Source organism: Danio rerio, chromosome 8 (genome assembly GCF_052040795.2).
Source record: "Danio rerio strain M-AB ecotype USA chromosome 8, GRCz13ab, whole genome shotgun sequence".
In the NCBI taxonomy this organism is placed as follows: Eukaryota; Metazoa; Chordata; class Actinopteri; order Cypriniformes; family Danionidae; genus Danio; species Danio rerio.
The window spans coordinates 12,565,432-12,588,833 of record NC_141028.1 but is presented as its reverse complement, the minus strand read 5'-3'; the positions used below and the strand labels follow the sequence as shown (position 1 = coordinate 12,588,833).

Sequence of the window (23,402 nt, the reverse complement as noted above, 5' to 3'; positions counted from 1 at the left end):
TAAATATACACAGATACCGTGTACACACAATAATACCTTTAAATGGAAGACAGTAACTATTTAAACTTAATTATTATATGTAAAAACTACCTATGAATAAATAATATGAGTAAATGTAAGGAATAATTGACAATGGGCCATTGAATTATTAGAAAGAACTCTGCCTCACCACATCGGGTGTGCTTTTTTATCTATTTAATAATTATCTTAATATCATAATTCACCTGATGAGTGTCCATTGTTCCGCTCATTCTATTCATGTGTCACGATTAAAATCACAAGAAACTACTTGCAAGTAAAAAACATTGTTTGAACAAAATTATCATTGTTTTGTTTTTGCTTTGTTTTTTTTTAATAAATAAATAAGTAAATAAATAAATAAAAAGGAATAAATATTGTGTGAATGTTGAATCATTTGTTCTTTTTAAAAGTTTAAAGTAACTGATTTTTGGATGCAGCCAATAAACTTTCAGCCTCCATGCAGCTATTTCTCCACAAAGAAGATGTTAAGGCTGCACAATCATTTGAAGATATTTAATGCGTACATATTGAGGCATATGAGGGTACTGTTTAAAGAAAAAGCTAACCACTGTTTCCATAGTTACCTATTCATTTACTATGGGTAAAACAGTGCAAAACGTCCTAATGAGTGGGCAATTACTGAATAAACACTGTCTTGCCTGAAAGTTTTAAAAGAATGTTGTTTGTCCATTTAGGCGAACAGTCCCAGTCTGCTTACATAATGGATAATATGCATGGCATGAAAGATGAAACTATATTTGATCTTTCTTTTTTACCAGCATGACGTAATGTAATGATTCTAAAAAAATAAAGACTTCACATCACAGATTTACTGTCTGTGTAAAGAGATTTTAAATAGCAATACTGGTGGAATAAATGTATGCATGTATAGTTTATATACAGCAGATCTAAACCAAGCCTTGAAATAAAAATGTTTAAATGTGCTCGCATTTATTTATTTATTTATTTATTTATATTAATGTTTCGTTATTTTTAAACAAAATAATAATTATAATAATAATAATAAAACAACAATAATAATAATATTAAAAAAAAACTTAATATTAATATTAAAACCTTAAAAATATTATACATTTTACCATGATTTGCAGGAGATTCACTAAAATGTAATTATATATGTATATTATGAACACTGAAAAAAAATATTCAAAGATGATTCCTTGGATTTACTAAATTTTTTTTACGTTAAGTGGTTGTAAACTATTTATTTTGGCTGAATTTAAACAAACAAATTAAGTTGAACATTATTAAATTTAATTTGTTTGTTTAAATTCAACACAAATAAATTGTTTGCAACAGTTCTGCATGCAACAATTTTTCAGTGTACAATAAATGTAGTTATTTATTATATAGCAATTTTTTAAAACATGAACGCCATATTATTATTTTCTTTATTTTAGGATCAAAGTTAATCGCCAAAATACTAATTAATAATTTAGAATATTTGTAATTTGCTATAATTTCAAATATAAAAACACACACCACGATTGCATACTCTTGTTGAAAAGTTTCATAAACATAAACGTAAATGTACTGTACTGTACTAAAATTACTTTTTAACAACAATTAGATCTGTACTTTTTAAAAGATCTGTACAGTACAATTTCAATGTCTAGTAATAAGAAAACAGTTTAAACTTCAACAATTTGTGCTTTGTTTTAATTCTGCATGAATTTGATTTCCTTTTCATGTCCTCTTTCATTTTTTTTCCTTTGTTTCTATACACTTGTGATTCTATTTTAAATGTAATTTATATTTCCCTTATTGTAAAAAAACAAGCCCTCTCTGTATGTTTTATAAATTTTTGTCTGTTTTTGCACTGAATAAAGTGATTCATTGGATTTACTATTTTTCAGGGTTTCTACAGGTTTCACCAAGTTACATTTATGACTTAAAACATTTTTAAGACCATCATAAATAACATTTTAGACCTATACAGGGCTAAATGCTAAGGATTTTGTTTAAATATCCCAGTTAGAAAAAATTTTCACTGGCCCTTTCAAAACATTAATATATTTTAATAATAATTAAATAATTAAATAATAAAAAAATGACATCTAGTCAGCATCTAAGGATAATGTTATTTTGATGGCCAATAACAACGTGAAACGACGTTGATGTTTGGTTGATTTTAGGTTGTGTTATAAAGTGACCAAAATCCAAAGTGGAGCCAACATTAACTTAAACCAGTGTCATATTGACATCAAATACTGACATTTATTCATCAGATATGGCAACCAAAATCCAACGTCTGATAAACATAGTGGTAACGTCCACATAATGTCAAGTTGTAACATCATTAGACGTTGATATTTGGTTACTTTTAGGTTGGATGTTGGACATTCAACTCGATTTTCATTTCCAAACAAAATGTAACGTCCTCACAATGTAAGGTACAATGTCAATCTGAGGTCATGTTGAAGTCTTGTGCCTGCTCAGTGCCATTTCGGTCATCATACAGTAAACATCCGTCATCTTCTCATCAGTGGCATGCATCTAAACAGTCTCTCTGTCATTGCCTGTAAAAATTTTGAATATATCACTGACACTTTTAATGCTTCCAAACAGTTTGCTGCAATTATAAATGGCCCACGTCTTGAGGTAGTTCATTATGATGCGATTTACCTCTTTACTTATATGTGCAATTTAATTGGACAGGAATCACAGGACTGATTTTTCCAATTCCCATAGACTGGAAAAAATAAAGTAGTCACTGCAGGTTGAAGGAAAGTAGTGGAGTAAAAGTACCGATACTGCACTAAAATTGTACCCACACAAAAGTAAAAGTACTTGAATTAAATTCCTGAAAAACTACTCTATTTGTAATTTGTTACTTTACACAACTGATTGTTAGTGATGAGTGTTGATAGCAAGATTGGATAGCTATACAACAAAGAAAAATTAAGCCCAGTTAAAAAAAAGATTTAAGACCCACACCACAATATTTTAGTAAATTTTGGACTTTAAGACCCAGCGGACACCGTGATTTTTTAAAGGTAAGTAAATAAAAAACTATATGTGCTGAATTTAAACAAACAAATTACATTTTTTAATGTTCAACTTAATTTGTTTGTTTAAATTCAGCTTATATCATTTTTTTTGCAACAATTTGCAATGAACGATTTTTTTTTCAGTGTATACATTATTTTTAAAGCAATAAAAAGATTACTTATTCTTTAGTTTCAATAAGAACAGGTCATACAAAGTAATGTTTAATTAGCATTTTTATTTTGCATTTGAATTAATATCAAAATCAACCAGACTGAAAGAGAATAAGCATCCAAACGCCAGATGATACGTTATAGTTTGTGCTGTGAATAAGCTTTTAATCTTAATATAATAATTGAAATCAGTTAAGCTATTATCTTGTTTGTGATCCTCCTTAAAAAAAAAAAATCTTTCTGTGCTGTTTGACTTGCCTCCTCCAGAACTTCTCATTTATAACCCGCAATTGGGATTTGTCAATCAAGCATTCGCCCACATAACCCGAATCAATTTTTAATGCACATCAATGTAATTGGCAAAAAAAATCAGAACACAATTTTTTACATTCCACTTCCTCTCCATGTAAATATTGATGCTGTTTCTCCATCCCTGCGTGATTGTCTGCAATACATGCAGCGTTCTCTTGAGGCCCGGAGGAGGCAACATGCTGGAAATGTAGAAAACACTAAACACGAACCAGAACCGCCACGGAGAAATTTCATTTCCTAGAACCATGGCGGAGTCGGGAAAGCCTCCAATCCTCCACAGAGGCTTTACACAACAGCTTCCCTCTGAGATGTTCCTTAAGTGCTCGCTCCGGACCCGTTTATAATGGAGCTTTTCAATAAAGAAAGTCTTCCCTTATGGCCGGCTTTTTAATAAAGTGCTTTCCAACAAAATAGCGGCATGTTCAACTCAAATATAGCTTTGACTGTAGGAATAACACTGGCGTGAAAAGCCATTGTTTCCCAAAGGACACTTTTCAATATTGCAAGAAAAGAGAAAAAAATATGGGTAACACTTTTTAATATCTACACAATAGGAATCAATTATTATGCATTAGCAAATAGTTAATTCATTATTCATTAAGCATTAATATATGTCAGTAATACATCTACATATGCGGTATTCTTGATTTTTAAGCACGTTTTCATACTTTGTTAATGATATGGAAAAATTCCCTTCTATCACATGTCGTTGATTTTTTTTTTTTAGAACGCAGTTTAAATCAGCCTTAAATCAGTCTTTAGGCTTGATAGTCAGGCACACTCCTGTTGATGTTGATAATCTGGCAACCTGCGCTTGAGTGTGTTTTGAAACAGGCGTGCAATACCTAGTTCAACCACTGGGTGTCAAACGTACACACTGCACCTTTAAGTATTGCATTATTTACCATCTAGTTATTTACGAATAGTTGGTGTTTTTTTAAGTTCATTCAGAGTGTGTAATAAATAAGTAAATGACTAATAAACTATTCAGATCAACATTTATATGTCTTAACATTCAGGCATATATTAATCGTTACTTTGTATGTTAATAAATGCTTTATTAACTCGACTTCATGCAGTTTTGTGACCTTTAATCTAAAGTGAGCATTATTTATGCTTTATGAATCCATCACGAATGACAATTATAGGCTTAGTATCAATGAACAATAAATCTTTGCAATATTATTAAAAAATTAAATTACTGTTAAGTTTGAACATTGCTGAATAACAGGAGTGTCAAAATATAACATAAAATTAGATAAAACAACATCAATAAAAAAATTTAACAATATATCGATACAACATTTTAATCTTATTTACTGATGTTTAAAGGGGTGGTCCACGACAATATAATATTTGAAACTTTAGTTGATGTGTAAAGTATCTGTCTAAACATAAACAACATCTCTGAATGTAATATGCTCAAAGTTCAATGCAAAGAGAGACATTGGTTTTTACAGAGTTAGCTTAGCAAAGCCTACAAGCGAACGAAGTTTGGAGACTACAAAAAAATACATCCGGCCTAGAGAGATCATAAAGGCCTTCCAGTTATGCGTGTTCCACAAGCGCACACCCCACGCAGCAAAAGGGCTTGGCCAGAGGCGCTGTAATGTGTTAGCAGAGAAAGCTAAAACGCCGTCCAGATGCTGCTATTTCCACATAGCGTGTTCTGTTTCTTTATTTGGACTTCCAAATGACACAACACAAAGACAAAGGTGCTTACAGTTGAATTTGAATTATGTTCCAGACAATTATAAAAAATATATAGCTAGCATTTGACAAAGGACAGCTTACAGAATCACTCACAGTACAATGCTGGATTCGTCTAAAAACTCCTCTAACTGACGAAGCTGTGGACTGTGAGCCACAACCTGTAAGTATTTTTATTTGCTAAAATTGATCTATTACGTGCATAGTTTCTAACGTTACCAGTATGTTGTAGCGAGGACATAAAAAATTAAAGACCTATCTGTTTAGTAAAGCATACACTCAATGCATCACCTAGCGGGTTCCACACTGGCTTCTGCATCTTGCTTATATAAACTATGAACAGCAGCTACGCTAATTATTCTCTTTATTCTCTATTTTCACCTGGGGATACTCATCCCGAGGTCATCAGATTAGGCGGAGTCACTGATTGGATCCAAGACCAGCGACGTGATGATCCCAAGGATTCCATATCCGGGACCAGGCCATATCCTGAGCTTCTGCTGCGCTGATGGTCGTGGGGAGTGGAGAACATGTGTCTGATTCCAGCGACGCTCCAGGGACAGACGAGTCTTCATTGAGGCCATCTTCCAGCATAAACCACGGCGAATGAAGTTCTGCACAAGACTTTTGGCCAGCGGAGAAATTAAAATGGTCGTGCCCAACTGAGTCTGGTTCTCTCAAGGTTTTTTTTCTTCACTCCCATCAGGTGAAGTTTTTTTTCCCTCTCCGCTGTCGCCACTGCCTCGCATGGTTCAGGATTGGTAGAGCTACGCATCGATGAATTTGCTCTTCAGTGTTTGAACTCTCAGTAATGATTAAATCACACTGAACTGAGCTAAACTGAACTGAACTGAACTTAAACACTAAAACCTGAACCACACTGTTCCAGTTACTGAACCACACTGTTCCAGTTACTATGACCATTTATGTGAAGCTGCTTTGACACAATCTACATTGTAAAAGCGCTATACAAATAAAGCTGAATTGAATTGAATTGAATAAACAAGGATGTAAACAAAGGGAAATGCTGTTGGGCACCGCTAACAATTTTAGCTACAAATTCATATTTATCAGTCAAAACTCTGTAAACACTCACAATCCTCAGCAGCGCTGCAGTGTCTCTATGCGGCTGCTTTCTGTGCGTTCAACATCTTAAATAACAAACTCGCAAAAGATATGAGGACATTTTATATTACTTACACATGCTTATTCTGAATATATATGAAAGACACTTCTCATTTTATTTTAAAGAGCAGGCGTGAGATTCAACGCTGCTAACAGTTACTCTGACTGACTGTTTACACAGCACAAAGGCTTGTGCTTGCAAGGGCGTGATGTGGTGACATGGAGCCGATCCGTGAATCACAGCACATTATGGTAGCTGACCAATCAGAGCCTTTTGAGGGCGGGCCTTTCAGTGGTCATTTTCATGTTAGCTGAGTAGCTTTATTTAATCAAAGTAAGATATATAAGATATAAATATATATAATATATATAAGATATAAATATAACGGGGTTTTCTACAAGTAAGGCATTAGCACACATTGCTTTGCATATTATAAACGCAACTAAGCCTTAAAATTACACTGTGGACCACCTCTTTAAACTGTACAGTAATTTTATTTTAGATAAGATTGCAAAGATTTATTTTTCATTTGATACGGTTTTATTTGTGTTGCTTGAAATAAATAGAAATTGTCATTTAGTTCTAAATTATCAGTATAAATTTTTAGGATGGTGCTTATACAATATCATTCAGCAAATTATTTTACCTTGAAATGCCAATTGCTCGAAAAACTGACAGGTGCTAATTGCCTCAAGGATTAAGGTACATTTATGCTAATTCCTGGCCTCATATTATCCCGCACATCAGTCTTTCCCAAGCCATGTATACACTCGCTGGGAATCGCTCGGAGCATGACGGAAAGACAAACAACAGCTGGCATGTAAATATATCTTGTTAAATATAACCGTATCTCCTTCTTTGCAAGCATCATGCCATCTGCAATCACAGAGCGCGAGGGCTTTTGGGTTTCAGCTCACGTCCCGAAACATCATCTTCTCCCTTCATCTCCCGATCCCCGGCAGAACCTGCGCCCCCAGCTGCCCTCTAATCCCGCTTTAGCCCTTCCGCTGATCAGGTGCGTCACTCTTAACACAACTTCATCAACGCCGCCGGCGTGCAATTGGCTGGATAAATGATAAGATTTCCACTCGATTTCTGCTCGGCCTTATTCCACCTCTGTACCTGCGCTCTGTATCTGTCATGTCGCTTTAAAGCACACGCTGTGATAGCGCTCGCTGTTCGGTCACCGCGCTGCTCCCGACCGGCTCGCTGGACGATCACCGCCATTGCATATTAGATTTAGAGACAATGATGGCTTACTAAGGAAAAGCCAACAGTGCAATATGAGAGATAATCTTGCTGAAGCACCACTCACCTCCTCACCGCAATCTGAAGTCCTTTAGGACGGCTCCTTGGGCAGAGGCTGTTAAAAAAATACAAAAAAATAAATGAAAAGTGATTAGATATTTCATTAGACCTTTGATATCTCTGTGCATGATGTACATGAATACATTTCATACATTTATATCATTAAAATTACACTGGATATGATTACATGTTGTTCAGGGGTGATTCTTAAAGGACTCCCATGATGAAAATCTACTTTTGGAAGCTGTTTGGACAGAACTGTGTGTAGGTATAGTGATTTTCACAGTCATTTTGAAGTAATATAAAAACACAACAGGTCTCTCTTTTTTTTTTTTTTTTTTAATTTCTAGACATTAAATACTAGAGATGCTTTGATCGGGATTTTTGCAGCCAACCGAGTACTGATTTCTTGTCATTATGATCGACTGATACAGAGTACCAATTCTGATGCTTCAGGCTTTATAATGCATGAAACACATTTTCAGTCTAAGTATGATACTTAAGTGGAGATCTCTCCTTATCTCAGAGAATAAATAAAGAATGTTGCATTTAATTCCTCAAGCATGCTTCTTATAACCATTAAGTGTGGACATGTCATGGTCAGAAGCAACTTTACAGAACAAAATAGATGAAACAGATTGAAAAAAAAATGTTAAGAAAATGATTGACAATGCAATATAGAAACAGTGCAAAAGACAGAATAACCATTTAATATGTCTCACTGAAGAAAAAGTTTGGAGGGCATATTTGATGCATAAGAAGTTAAAATGCACACCTACACGTTAAATGTATTACTTCTTTATTAAAAGGAAATAGGCCTATAAACTACTGTTAATTGCAATAAGTATATAAGAAAAAGTTTATTTATCTATTTTATTTAACTAAACTATTTATTTAACCTGACAATCGCCTCTTGCGATCTGTTCTCCTGCTCATTTACTCGTCACCGTGATTTGCAGACAGAGCGGCTATGAATATGCGGGAGACTTGCGGAGCTACTGGCAGAGGTCATACGGTTGAGACAATACTCACAGCAGCTCAAAACACTGGATATACAGTGGTTGCAACAAAGAGATCATTACTCGAATGAGTCGTGCCAATAAACTGTATAAACAGAGATTACCATACATCTGGGTATTACTTGGTATTTTGACTAATAAACTATTGTGGATCTCTGTTTTATCCACGGCTGTCTCTGACTGCTGTTTATCTGACATAACACAGAAGAAACCTGTGAACAGTGGGCAGGGGGAGCCAGCTCATTTACATTTAAAGGCACAGGCTACAAAAACAGCTACACTGTTCTCAGACCCTAAAGTCACATAAGTCACATACTGTATTTGAACCTAGAGTCTTACTCTAAGTTCTCTAATACTTAAGTTCTCTAATATTTTTTACTCTAATATTTAATAATCGTTGCACACTATTATTAAATATTAAATAAAATGTTTGCTTGAATTTGTAAATAACCTGTTAGTAACTTATTGATTTGAATTTGTTCCTCTAAAATATCTACTTTGTTAAAAACAGCAAAAATAAAAATCAAGCAAAAGAGGAAAAGAAAAAGTAAATAAGAAATAAATAATAGTGATTTTTATTCCACATTATATTTGGCAAACCCAAAACACTGATTCTACATGAAAAACTACACAAGACCCAAGATACATAAAGTAACCAACAAGTAACCATAGTAACAAAATACACACAATCAGACACCAAAGAAAAATCAAGGAAAAATCAAGGAACCAAAGTATATACACTCATCGGCCACATTATTAGGTACACCTGTCCAACTGCTCATTAACGCAAATCACATGGCAGCAACTCAATGCATTTAGGCAAGTAAACATGGTCAAAACAATCTGCTGCAGTTCAAACCAAGCATAAGAATGGGGAAGAAAGGTGATTTAAGTCACTCTACGACAGGGGTTTTCAAAGTGTGAGGCGCGCCTCCCCTGGGGGACGCCGGAGCATGTCAGGGGAGGCGCGGGAAAAAATATTATATAATAAAAATATAATTATTAAGTTTAATTATTATATGTATTTTTATTATATTTAAACGTTTTAATTAAACAAAGCTAAAAAAATAATACGTCAAAAATAAGAAAACCTTTTTTAACCAGAAGGCCACAGCTGTGAATTCGCTTCTGGTATATGCCTGCTAATACAATGGATCGGTTTCTGAGACCCCCCGATTCAAAGCCTTCAAGTTCAGGGCTTAAACCCAAAAGACGACGATATGATGATCAGTATTTGAGTTTAGGATTTACGTGGACAGGACCAGCTGATGAACCACGACCTTTATGTGTGGTTTGTCAAGATACTTTGGCTAATGACAGCATGAGACCCGCTAAACTTCAACTGTTTTGACTGGGATGGACAGTTCTTGGATCTGTTCTATTCATATTGAACCATCATCCTAGTTTAAAACGTTATATTAAAATACTTGTTATTACTCTGTAAATAATTGCACTTTCATGCAAATGATGATAAAAGTGAGTTAACAGTTTGACATCTTTCTGTGTCTTTAAATATACGGTATATATATATATATCAATATATATATATGTGTGTGTGTGTGTGTGTGTATATATATATATGTGTGTGTGTGTGTCTGCGTGTGTGTGTTTGGGAGGAGGGGGGCGCCAATGGATAAGTTGTGTCAAAAGGGAGGCCTACTGTCTTAGACTTTGAAAAACCCTGCTCTACGGCAACAGAAGACCACACCAGGTGCCACTCCTGTCAGCTTAGAAGAGGAAACTGAGGTTATAATTCACACAGACTCAGCAAAACTGGACAATAGAAGATTGGAAAAAGTTGCCTGGTCTGATGAGTCTTGATTTCTGCTGCGACATTCGGATGGTAGGGTCAGAATTTGGTGTCAACACCATGAAAGCATGGATTCATCCTGCCTTGTATCAACAGTTCAGGCTGCTGGTGGTGGTGTAATGGTGTGGTGGATATTTTCTTGGCACACTTTGGGCCCATTAGTACCAATTAAGCAACGCCACAGCCTACCTGAGTATTGTTGCTGACCATGTCCATACCTTTATGACCACAGTGTACCCATCTTCTGATGGCTACTTCCAACACACCATGTCATAAACTGCAAATTATCTCAGACCGGTTTCTTGAACATGACATTAAGTTCACTGTACACAAATGGCCTCTACAGTCACCATATCTCAATCCAATAGAGCACATTTGGGATGGGGTGGAATGGGAGATTCACATCATGGATCTGTAGTCGACAAATCTGCAGCAACTACGTGATGCCATCATGTCAATATGGACCAAAATCTCTGAGGAATATTTCCAGTACCTTGAATCTATGCCAAGAAGGATAAAGGCAGTTCTAAAGCCAACAGGGGTCCAACCCGGTTTTTAGTAATGTGTACCTAATAAAGTGGCCGGTGAGTGTATACAGTACTGGAATCTTAGGTTTGAGTTAAATATTTATATTTAAAGGTCAAATACATTTCTTCCAAATTCTTCCTCATTAATTCATCAAATTGTATTAAGTTGTTGATAAAATGAACTGGTTAAAACATTTATTTGCTTTATTGCAAATCATTTAATTCAACATTTTTATATTAAATTTGGAAGAAACCTTAGCAGTTTTTATATTTTTCTTAAATGTAAATCCAGCAAAACAAAACAAAGTGGTTACTTAATTTTATGGATAGCTGGAGGAAAAAGCAAGTATTTATTTATTTATTTATTTATTTATTTTTAATCTTTCTAAAACCTTTATACAGTCAAATAATCTTGAGTATGAACCAAAAACCCTTAAAATATTTTTCAAAAAATACAGTGCTTCTACTAAAATAGCTAGTTATTAATGTTGGCAACTTTACTCAGTCACCGTCAAACACTTTTGACTTTCTGCAACACGTTCAACCCTGCTAACAGTTCATACTCCCAAAGCACATTAAATTAGCCAGCCCTGTATTTTGCACTTCACAGAGCTTCTTCTTGAAGTCTTTACTCTCAAATCAAGCTAAAGAAGCATCCAACTTTCTCGTTCTGTGTTTATAAAAACCTCTTAACCCCTCAAGAATGTGAGTCCTTCATTGGCAAGCCGGTGGCTCTTGGACCCGCTACACTCATTGGCATGCACAAAGGCACTCTAAGCTATTTCGCTGGCACCCGTGCTGATTGGCTCATCATTGCGTCATTCACAATGGTGTTGACAGTGCCCGTGATCCTATGGGCAGGGCTGCTTTTTCCAGTGCCCGCCTGCCCGTCTGCCTTTCCGCCCTGCGAGTCTGGCGCTATCCGCGAAAGCCTTCATGTGGTGCATCTGATCTGATCTGCTGCACCTCTCCTCAAACATGTCATCTAAATGCTAAGCACTCATGCTGCATTGTTAGATGAAAACAACAAGAGCAGCAAAAGCAAACAAGAGAATCCTGCAACTGGCTGCAAGCTTTTTTGATTTGATTTCTGTTTTTTTTTTTTTTCAATTGCCCTTCTTCAAGATCCCAGACACATTCTTTTTATTTCTCTTGGAGATGTGAGGAGAATCCTGAGACTGTTATCACGTATAAGCTCGGTGTGCTCTACTGTAAATGATTTTTTATATTTTTGCTGTCTGAGACAAACTTGGGGAATTATTTTTGATTGCTTGGTGTGACTTGATGGACAGAAGGTTAATTGCTTTGCCGATGATTCTTAGCCTCAGCTGAAGTGTTTGAAGGTTTGAGGCTTTTAGTGTCAAACGAAGCGCTAAAGTCTGTTGACGTTTTAAACAGGATAAACAGTGTTCGTTAAAGTTCTCATTCTAAATAATGACTTATGTGCAAATTCTGTTTGAATGTTGTGCTTGTGAGACTCAGAACTGTTCATTTTTGTTCATGCAGAATAATTTCTAATTTACACTCACTGGCCACTTTATTAGGTACACCTTACTAGTACTGGGTTGGACCCACTTTTGCCTTCAGAACTGCCTTAATCCTTAGTGGCACAGATTCAACAAGGTACTGAAAATATTCCTCAGAGATTTTGGTCCATATTGACAAGATGGCATCATGCAGTTGCTGCAGATTTGTCGGCTGCATATTCATGATGCGAATCTCTCGTTCCACCACATCCAAAGGGAGCTCTGTTGGATTGAGATCTGGTGACTGTTGAGGCCATTTGATTACAGTGAACTCATTGTCATATTCAAGAAACCAGTCTAAGATGATTCGCGCATTTTGAAATTCTGCGTTCTCCTGCCATCAGAAGATGGGTACACTGTGGACATAAAGGGACATGGTCAGCAACAATACTCGGGTAGGCTGTGTGGTTGACATGATGCTCAATTGGTACTAATGGGCCCAAAGTGTGCCAAGAACATCTCCCCCACACCATTACACCACCACCAGCAGCCTGAACCGTTGATACCAGGCAGGACTTCTTTCATGTTGTTAATGCCAAATTCTGACTCTACCATCCGAATATCGAGGCAGAAACCAAGACTCATCAGACCAGGCAACATTTTTCCAGTCTTCTATTATCCAATTATGGTGAGCCTGTCTGAATTGCAGCCTCAGTTTCCTGTTGTTAGCTGACAGGAGTGGCATCCTGTGTGGTCTTCTGCTGCTGTAGCCCATCCGCCTCAAGGTTGGATGTGTTGTGTGCTCAGAGATGCTCTTCTGCATACCTCGGTTGTAACAAGTGGTTACAACCCACAGAACTGCCACTCAATGGATACTTTCTCTTTTCAAACCATTCTCTGTAAACCCTAGAGATTGTGCATAAAAATCCCAGTAGAACAGCATTATCTGAAATACTCAGACTAGCTCATTTGGTACCAACAACTGTGCCACGCTCAAAGATAAATCACCTTTCTTCCCCATTCTGATAGAAATCTGAGTAACCCAAAGGAAACCCACGCCAACACAAGGAGAAAATACAAACTCCACACAGAAATGTCAACTGACCCAGCCGGGACTCAAACCAGCAACCTTCTTCAGGAAGTATAGTCTCTGCTGGGTTTTCTTCACAATGGAGTCTATGAATGTCCCACTTTAGATCCAGAGGGATGGTGGTGCCCAGGAACCTGAATGACTCTACTGCACCACAGTGCTGTTCATGATGGTGAGTGGGGGGAGTGCAGGGAGGTTTCTCCTGAAGTCCACTATCATCTTCACTATTTAGCTCCAGGTTTTTGCATCTGCACCATAAAGCCATTCATTTACCACCCAAAATGAAGGCAGCTCTAAAGGCAAACACGTTTTCGCATTTCAAATACTTTAGTTTGAGAGCATAGTAAAACGTACTCTTGTTATTCACCGCACCAATGTAATTTACTTGTTTGCAGTTCTCTGATTGGTTGAGATTTCTGCAGAATCATGGATTAAGGCATTTTTCACCAGCCATTCAGCCGTTGAACATGGTTATTTGAATTACACGGGCTGATGGCTTCAACAAAAGCACACACCATCGATTAACCTCATAGCTCACAGGAAGGCCTGTCTGCTTTATAAGTTTAAAATCAGCTCCCCTGTGGAGAAAATAAAAAGGATTTCACTTGCAGAGCACAACTGTTGTGCTTCGTTAATGATGTAAAATGCTTTAATCGGTGCTGACCAAAGTCTAGATAGTCGGATATCGCACACTGTCCAAATCTGACAATTAAAGCGACAATTATAAAGTACATTAAACAAAATCACGTCGTGTTATGCATAATGAAGCGGAGAGGGCTTGCTTATAAAACTAAAATCCGCTACGACCGCACAGGCTTGACTTTCTCTAGCACTTTACGCCTGACTTGATATTGATTTGGTGACACCAACTCTGAGGAAAAACTGCTGAGGCAGCCATTGCGGTAGGCACTATTAACTGTTCATGCTAATTAATGGGCTAAAAAGGTGAACGCGGTCTCCTGTGGTAAAGCAGGAAAGGCTAGAACGTGAGGTGGAAAGGAGGAGTCGTTTTCTTGTGTCTGCAAACAATGGGCTGAAACAGCTCCTCTGTTAGCATGTTACCACAGGGGATTGTGTGCCGCCACAGCGCTGTGAATGTCGCAGGGCATTAGTCTGCACCAGGAAGATGAAGAGTATGTAAACTTGCCTGCTAGCACAGAGGCCCAGATTACAAATGTGTACTTTGCTAATTGAGCGGATTAGCTATCATTAGCGCAAATGATGCTACCGCTCCAGGTGTTAGCATCGCAGGAGGTAAAAAGTGCTTAACGGAGACAATATTATTAACAGCAACACTATTTACTCTGTGAAAGAGTAAATAAAGCTCGTTATCTTTCACAAATGGCCGCACATCCACCCTCCCTCACCAAAAAAACACACACTGGTGATGGAAAAATGCTAGCACCTTACAATGAGGCTGTATTAGTTAATGTTAGTTAATACATTTGCTAACACCAAACAAATTTATTTACTACAGTTTTTATTAATGTTAGTTAAGGTTAGTTAATGAAAATAAAGTTCTTAGTTCATGTTAACTCACAACAAGAATGAATTTGGATTTTATTAGTAAATGTTGAGCTAGCAGTAATGCTGTACAAGAGTTGTTCATACTTAGTTCATGTTAGCAAATACATTAACTAATTAAACCTTACTTTTAAAGTGTGACCAAATTATATATATATATATATATATATATATATATATATATATATATATATATATATATATATATATATATATAAATAAAATTTTGTCACAAATTTTCATACCACCACGAATTATATAGTCAGAGCTACGAATGGCTGCATTTCATTTTTAATATGAATGCTACGTGGTGGTATGACGGCGTTCCTTTTCGCGCTAGTAGCTGACCGCTTACCTCCATATGGACGGCTATTCTGCTGTTACCAGTTTGTCCAGTTAACTCGCCATGTAGGTTGGCTAGGGTTGGGTACCGAAACCTGGTGCCATTATGCCACCGGTATCTTTGTAACCGGTATGCACTGGACCGAGTCAGCATACGAATTTCGGTGCCTAATTCCGGTGCTGCAACAAGAATGTAAAGCAGGTCGCACACCAGAAGCGCCGTTTTGTGACGTGCTACACAGTGCCATGCATTTTAGAATTCCAAACATAGGTTTCTATCAGGGTACACACACTGGAGCCGCATGTCGGCGGCTGTCTTTGGCACTCAGCCACGACTCTGGACACTGTTCATATTTCTGCTGCGCCACAGAGCGGCATCTGAATAGTTTCATTTTAAATAACATGCGAATGTGTGTGTCTGGTGTGATACTTTCAACTGTCATGTGCGCGCCGTGTCGCGGCTCCGAGCAGCTCATCCGATGTGTGACGCCATTAAGATGCATCAAGGGGTGCATCAAAGGCACACATAAGTATGTGTTGTGTCAAACCATCTCTAAATTTTTAATTCTAAACAGCTTTGAGGTATTCTTATAGAAGGCAAAGCGTTGCAGTTTGGCGCATGTGGTGAGCGACTCTCTTCATCAACACGCATGATCGCATTCATCTAATTTGCTTAAACTAAGCATTATAAAGTATGGCTATATTTTACAAGCAAGGATTCTGACACACCAACATGTAGCAGATGCTTAACAAAAGTTGAGTTTAAGGAGGGGAAACACGTCAAACTTGTGAAATTTGAGCTCTCATGGAATCAAAGGTGAGGAATGGGCTGTTTTGACAGATTCTGACATCATCTGGCACTTTCCGTGAGTTTGTTTACATGGACACCAAAACTCTGATTTTAATATGATTAAGACAATACTCTGATTAAGAGTCTACCATGTAAACAGTATTTTTTGATTATCTTAACCACAGACACAAACTGCGGAGGAAACATTTATAGGCTGGTGACGCAATGACGTTAACAGATCTACAGGCATGTGCTATAACATGTAACTGGGAATCATGAATGGAACATTCACAAAGCAGCTCATGTAAACACCTGAATCATATTATTGTCTCATTCAGATTAAGGCAAATCATTAGACCACTGATGTCCATGTTAAAGTAGCCACGAGCCCCAAAACCCTCAAAAAGGTGTTCCCTGACTTTGCTGACAGCCTTTCCACAGGTTAGTAGAGAGCTAATGTAATGCTAAAAGTATAATGCAAGTCTTGCATTCATGCTAACAAACAAATGATCAAAAGAAATATATTAATGCAATTCAAATATATAAAATATAAATTGATGTTTACTTTAGACTTATTATAAATATATATTTACATTGTTAAATTATAATGATTAAAATAAATTTAGTGGCGGTTCATCGGTTCAGGCTCTGGTACCATTTTAAGAGTATCGATTTAGCACCTATATCGAAATAACCCCAAACGATACCCAACCCTAACGTTGGCGGACTTGAGACACAGAGAGAAGTTGACCTCCTCCGGGTGCTCTGGTTTTCCCCCACAAGTCTAAAGACATGTGCTATAGGTGTATTGGATAAGTGTATGGGTGTTTCCTAGTGATGGGTTGCAGCTGAAATGGCATTCGCTACATAAAACATATGCTGGATAAGTTGGCGGTTCATTTCTCTGTGGCCACCCCTGATTAATAATGGGACTAAGCCTTGAATGAATGGATGTTAGAGGGGCTGACAGTAGTATTGGTAACCTACAGTAGTAACCAACAGTAAACAATGCAAAATTAATGGAGTCACATGGGTGAAATGTTTGCTACATCAGCATTTAGTCAGCAAATGTCTTTAAATCTCCCAATATTTGCATTACACAAGTTCAAAACCAGCTCAAGCAAGCGTGAACTTTTTTTGTAAATTATACAATCCTTTCTTTTTCTTTCTTTCTTTCTTTCTTTCTTTCTTTCTTTCTTTCTTTCTTTCTTTCTTTCTTTCTTTCTTTCTTTCTTTAAATTAATTCTTTCTATCCTTTTTTTCTTTCTATCGTTCTTTCTTTTTTATCATTTTTTTCTTTCTATCATCCTATCTTCTTTCTTTCTTTCTTTCCCTTTGTTCTTTCTTCAATTCTTTCTATCCTTTATTCTTTATATCGTTCTTTTTATCATTCTTTCTTTTTATCATTTTTTTCTTTCTATCATCCTTTCTTCTTTTCTTTCTTTCTTTCTTTCTCTTTCTTTTTTCTCTCTTTCATTCCCTTTGTTCTTTCTTTAATTCTTTCTATCCTTTTTTCTTTCTATCGTTCTTTTTATCATTCTTTCTTTTTTATCATTTTTTTCTTTCTATCATCCTTTCTTCTTTTCTTTCTTTCTTTCTTTTTTTCTTTCTTTCTTTCTTTCTTTCTTTCTTTCTTTCTTTCTTTCTTTCTTTCTTTCTTTCTTTCTTTCTTTCTTTCTTTCTTTTTTCTTTCTACCATTCTTTTTTAGCTTATTTCTTTCCTTGCTTGCTTCCTTCCTTCCTTCCTGTCATTTTCTTTGGTCAGACACTGTGATAATCATTTAGCGAGTTGTCTATTGGTAATGAAACAAAGTATTTTGATTTCTGTCATCTATTGTAATACATTGTCAGTGCCGTTTTGCATTTTCACTGCAGTTATTTTATGTTCTATAAATTCTATAAATTCATGTTAAACACTACTTTGAGACATTCATCAAAGCTAAAGTATGTTGAATAAAAATTTGGTGGTGAAAAATGTTTTTTGTGCTAATATAAAAGCAGTTAAAACAGTCCGGTCAATTTTGACTGCTCAAGTAATGCTAAAGTAAGGGACGGGATGTGAACACGACACGAGGGTTAAAGTAAACCATTAGAGCAAATTAAGAACCTTGATTATCTTCACTAATTCATAGAATAAAATGAACTTGCAATGAGGAATGCTTTCTTCATAAGTCTAGGGGTTAATTCTGATTAACAAGTGCACTACTGTTCATTCAAAATACAAGCGCTGGTGCTTTTTCTAAAACTTCTCAAGTGAAAGCACAGTGAAATTGCAATTCCTCTGCAGTTTGACTTTATAAACGCTCCTTAGATCCGTGATATGTGAAACACGTCTAAGGAAAGCATTTGGAGAGTGCGGCCGTTCAACCTCATGCCGGTTAGGCAGGGATTAGTGATTTTGTAACCGTGGGAGTCATGCATTAACACATTCACGTTAGTCTTCATTTTCACCGTAACAGCAGGCACGACTAAGAATTAAAAGCGATACGTGGCCTTTTGCGCTGAGGTGGTGTGGGCCGTTCCTCTGACTGGCCTCGGCTGGATCCTGAATTTAAGGATTGATTAATCTCTTCTAGTGGCTGCGAGAGGAGCAATTAAGGCAATTATAAATCACTGGCAAACTGCAGGGACGAACCTGATGGGTAATATAGCGTTTTTTGATGAAGTAGCCTTTGAAAACGACTGCTAAACTCCAGTCAGTGAATAGTTAGGAGACATTTTTCAGGCTTTATCAAGCATCTCAATGAAATGAAATTCAAAAAGAAGCTAGATTCCCTAGTGTGATATGTGCTTTTCAAGCAGCCTGCGAGAGATCAGGTCACAATGGAGAGAAAGAGAGGGTTTCTCTGGCTTTCATGTGTTTTTTTTCCGAATGCTATGCTTTTGTTCTCTGCTTGAAGCAGGACTGCTTTGACAAAGAGAGTTAATAAAATGAATAAGGAAATTAATAAATTAACAGACGCATATATGGCAAAGCAGGTCGATGAAAGCAGAAAGAAAAAAGTTTTTTTTTTCTCAGTGACTCCTTAGAGGGGAGACATTTTTTTCAAAGAGCCCCTCATAGCAAACAGTGATTAAGCATATGCTTACTCAAATGTGCACTTAGATGCCACTAAAACCTTTCATATTTTTCTGGATTTATGTTTTAATACAAATCTTTACTAAAACGGTGGTATAATCAAATGAAGCATAAAACATGAACGATTGTGTAGCTGGGGCTTGAACCTGCACCCTTCTTATTGTGAGGCGATCGGGCTACCCATTTCACCACCATGACGGCCTGTTTTGATCTAAAATTAGCAAACAAAAAAAAAAATTGACCTTCCAAGTTACATATACAGTTGAAGTCAGAATTATTAGCCCCCTCGAATTATTAGCCCCCCTGTTTAGTTTTTCCCCCAATTTCTGTTTAAAGGAGAGGATTTTTTTCAACAAATTTCTAAACATAATAGTTTTAATAACTCATTTCTAATAACTGATTTCTTTCATCTTTGCCATGATGACATTTTACTAGATATTTTTCAAGACACTTCTATACAGTTTAAATTGACATTTAAAGGCTTAACTAGGCTAATTAGGTTAAGGCAGGTTAGGGTAATTAGGCAAGTTATTGTATAACAATGGTTTGTTCTGTAGACGGTCAAAAAAAAAAGTAGATTAAATGTGCTAATAATTTTGACCTTAAAATGCCTTAAAAAATTAAGAACAGCTTTTATTTGAGCCAAAATAAAACAAAAAAGTCTTTCTTCAGAAGAAAAAATATTATCAGACATACTGTGAAAAGTCCTTGCTCTGTTAAACATCATTTGGGAAATATAAATAAATAAATAAATAAATAAATAAATAAATAAATAAACAAATAAATAAATAAACAAAAAGGGGGGGGGGGCTAATAATTCTGACTTCAACTGTATATAAAAACTCACAGGACTTCAACATCAGAGTTTAGGATTTTCTCCAGTGTTTTTTTTCTTTTGTAGTTAATTTTTACATACATACTGCAATTTTCCTTTTTGCTATTTTTTGCAGTCTTTCTTTACAAAACAAACAAACAAAAACAAAACAAAGGACTCCCCAATTTTGTATTTTTCTCCAGTAAGGTTCAAACAACAAAAAATAAGGTCAAAAATCTTGGTGTGATTCTGGTGTAAGATCTGAATTTCCTTGGTCATTTCAAAGCCGTAACTAAATCAGCATACTATCATCTAAAAAACATGGCAAGAACTAGCTGCTTTGCTTCCAGTGAGAACTTAGAGAAACTTGTTGATGCTTTAATGACCAGCAGGGTGGATTACTGTACTGGACTCCTCACTGGAGACAGACAGTCAGACAGTTGCAGCTCATCCAGAATGCTGCTGCCAGGATTCTGACCAGAAGCAGAAAATCAGAGCACATTACACCTATCCTCAGGTCTTTACACTCACATTTACATTCAGAATAGGGTTGGCCGATGTCAACCAATTTGGCATCGTACGATGTCTAATGTGAAACATCGCAATGGACGATGATATTGTTGTCATAAGCGGAGGTGAATTATTTATAGATAATTAATTCATAACGATTTGTAGCCTACCGTTTCAACTATCTGACCCGTATGGTATTTGTTTTACCCATGAACAAATCATAAATAAATAAAAATAAGTTGCACACAAATTACCACCTGTCAATCACTTTTTTCACAGGAGTTTTGGCGGTAAAAAAGGTGCACAACCAACATTATCTGAAGTTTTTACTAAAATTACAAAGTACAAATGTGAAAGTGAAAGACTGAAGCAGTGTACTGATGCTGTGACACGTTACCTGATAGATTCAAAAGACCGAGGAGTCGTTAGATAGAGACAAGATTAATTAAATTTGACGTTTAACAACTATAGTGAGACGCGATCCAGTGGTACATCCTTGATAAACTGTCCGACGGAACTCAGACGAGTGCATGACAGTGTGTGTGGCTGTGTTTGTGTGTGTGTGTGTGTGTGTGGAGTCACGTGATGTGCGTTTTCAGCGGTCGGAGGGCTGTTCAGAAATGCTAGGTAAAACACGGTGTGTATGTGGATCATTTTCGTTCTAAAATGCCATTTTAATACTAAGACATATTAGTGTAAACGGGGCCTAAGTGAATATTTTTCGCGAGCGGGTTTGCGACAGGGGTGGGGCTGAGGATCGGCGATGCCGGCTCAGCATCGTGTTGTCTGTTGGCCATCGCCGATTAGCCCAACCCTAATTCAGAATAGATTTTAAAGTATTATTACTTGTAATCACTAAATGACCTCAATGCATTACAGAAATGCTCACTGAATACAAACCTAACAGATCACTCAGACCTTTAGGATTCCAAGGGTTCAGTCAGAGCAGGGTGAATTGGCTGGGATCAGCTTTCAGAAATGATCAGACGTGCTCCAACATTAGGCACATTCAAATCCTGAATGAAAACACATCTGTTTAGCTGTGCCTTTACTGAATGAACACTGTGCTATGTCCAACAGATCACACTATTATGCCTTTTCTTTGTTTTTAATCATTTTATAAACTGTTTCAACGCATTTTAATCTGTTTTTAATAAATTGTATTATTTTTGATTTGCTTATACTTGTCTCTCTTATTCCTGTTTATGTAAAGCACTTTAAAATACCATTGTGTATGAAATGTGCAATATAAATAAACTTGCCTTGCCTTGCTATTACAGAACTCATGGATTCCTAAAATTACTTTGCAGACCACCTGGCTACAGGTTACAGACTCCCAGGGGTCCTCAGACACCACTTTGAGAGCCCCTGGTTTAGAGATACAGTATCACCCATCCCAGCAGCGCAAGTTCATCTCTTGGTATTCCAAGTCTTTGAAATACCAGCTTCAATCCCTCCGAATGCATTATTGAAAGCACCTTCTTTGGAAGATGTTTCAAATGAATTTTTCATCCTGTTGGTTATCCTGTAGTAGATGAGCGTGCTCTCTCGTCTGGGTATGCTAATACATCTTCAAAAAACTCAAAAACGGCATCGGGGGCCTCAAAGAAAGAAGGACAATATGAGACATCCTCTGATCACGGCCTGATAGACCCGCAGCAAACATCTCCGAAATATTCCTCTGGGAAATGTGAAGCGCGCTGCATGTGGGATGCAAAAACGATAGTTCAAAGAAACCCTGGCAATCCTTCAGATGGAAAATGGCCTAAACGTGGTCTAAGTGGTGGGATGGCTGGCTGAGAGGGGCTTCTAACGGGAATAAGACGAGGCCAAAAACATAAAGGTACCATTTTTCAGAGGAAGAGGTGGCGGAGGAGGAGAGCTTTATGAAATACAAGAAGCGATGCATGCTAGGAAAACTCCGAAAACAGAACACGTTTAAATTACTCAAACCTTAACAAGGCAATCTGTTTCCGTCGACTAGCTAAACGAACAGAAATGGCACATTTAGATGTAATTGCAGGTGTTGTGCGCCGCTCATTCTCGGTGCTGTGAAATAAACGGAAACATTTTGATATTGATTAGAGGCAGCTTTGATAAGGCAATTACTCGTAACGATCTCCTGAGCGCCAAATACATAATGCAACTTGCACAGATGTGCTCAGGGCTTTTCAATCAAATCTGTGTTTTGACTTGTTGTCCTGAAATATCGAATTTAGAACTTAGTTGACTTAATGAGCGGCTTGACGAGAATTTAAATATCATTAGAAAGCAACAGTGAAAACATTTAGAAGTTATACTTGACATTTAAAAGACTTTGTCAATAGAATAGACACTGAATTACTTCTCCAACACAAGCAGATTTTTCACAGTTTTATGTGTAAACAAGCAGATAAATCTATGAATACCGAAAGATTAGCAATTAGTTATTTATTCTATTTATCAAAGGGACAGCTGAAATGTGAGCCTGGAAACTAAAAAAACTACAACAAAAATGTCTAATGTCTGCATAGGTGTATGAGAATAGACAAAAATATGTTGTATTTGTCAAAATTGTCAATTGTTTTTTAAGCCAAAAGTCATTAGGGTATTAAGCAAAAATCATGTTCTATTAATAATATGTAAAGTACCTGACAATATTCTTGTCGTCGATCGCAGTTGTAAAAGCAACAAATAATAACTTGACTTCTAGTTGATCATTTGGAAAAGTGGCAGAAGGTAAAATTTTCCAATGAATCATCTGATGAACTGAATCCCAATCATCACAAATAC

General features: G+C 36.6%; 1 protein-coding gene across 2 annotated transcripts in view; it reads right to left on the bottom strand.

The window, feature by feature from the left end:
* The window catches only part of tafa5l (TAFA chemokine like family member 5, like), a 145,849-nt gene that overhangs the window by 2,992 nt on the left and 119,455 nt on the right, over positions 1–23,402 (bottom strand). For both annotated transcript variants that reach the window (XM_087264429.1, XM_087264428.1), the window contains exon 4: positions 7,667–7,714. In XM_087264429.1, coding sequence (XP_087120555.1) covers positions 7,691–7,714 — 24 coding nt within the window. In that variant the 3' untranslated portion in view covers positions 7,667–7,690. The remainder of the gene's footprint in view (positions 1–7,666; positions 7,715–23,402) is intronic.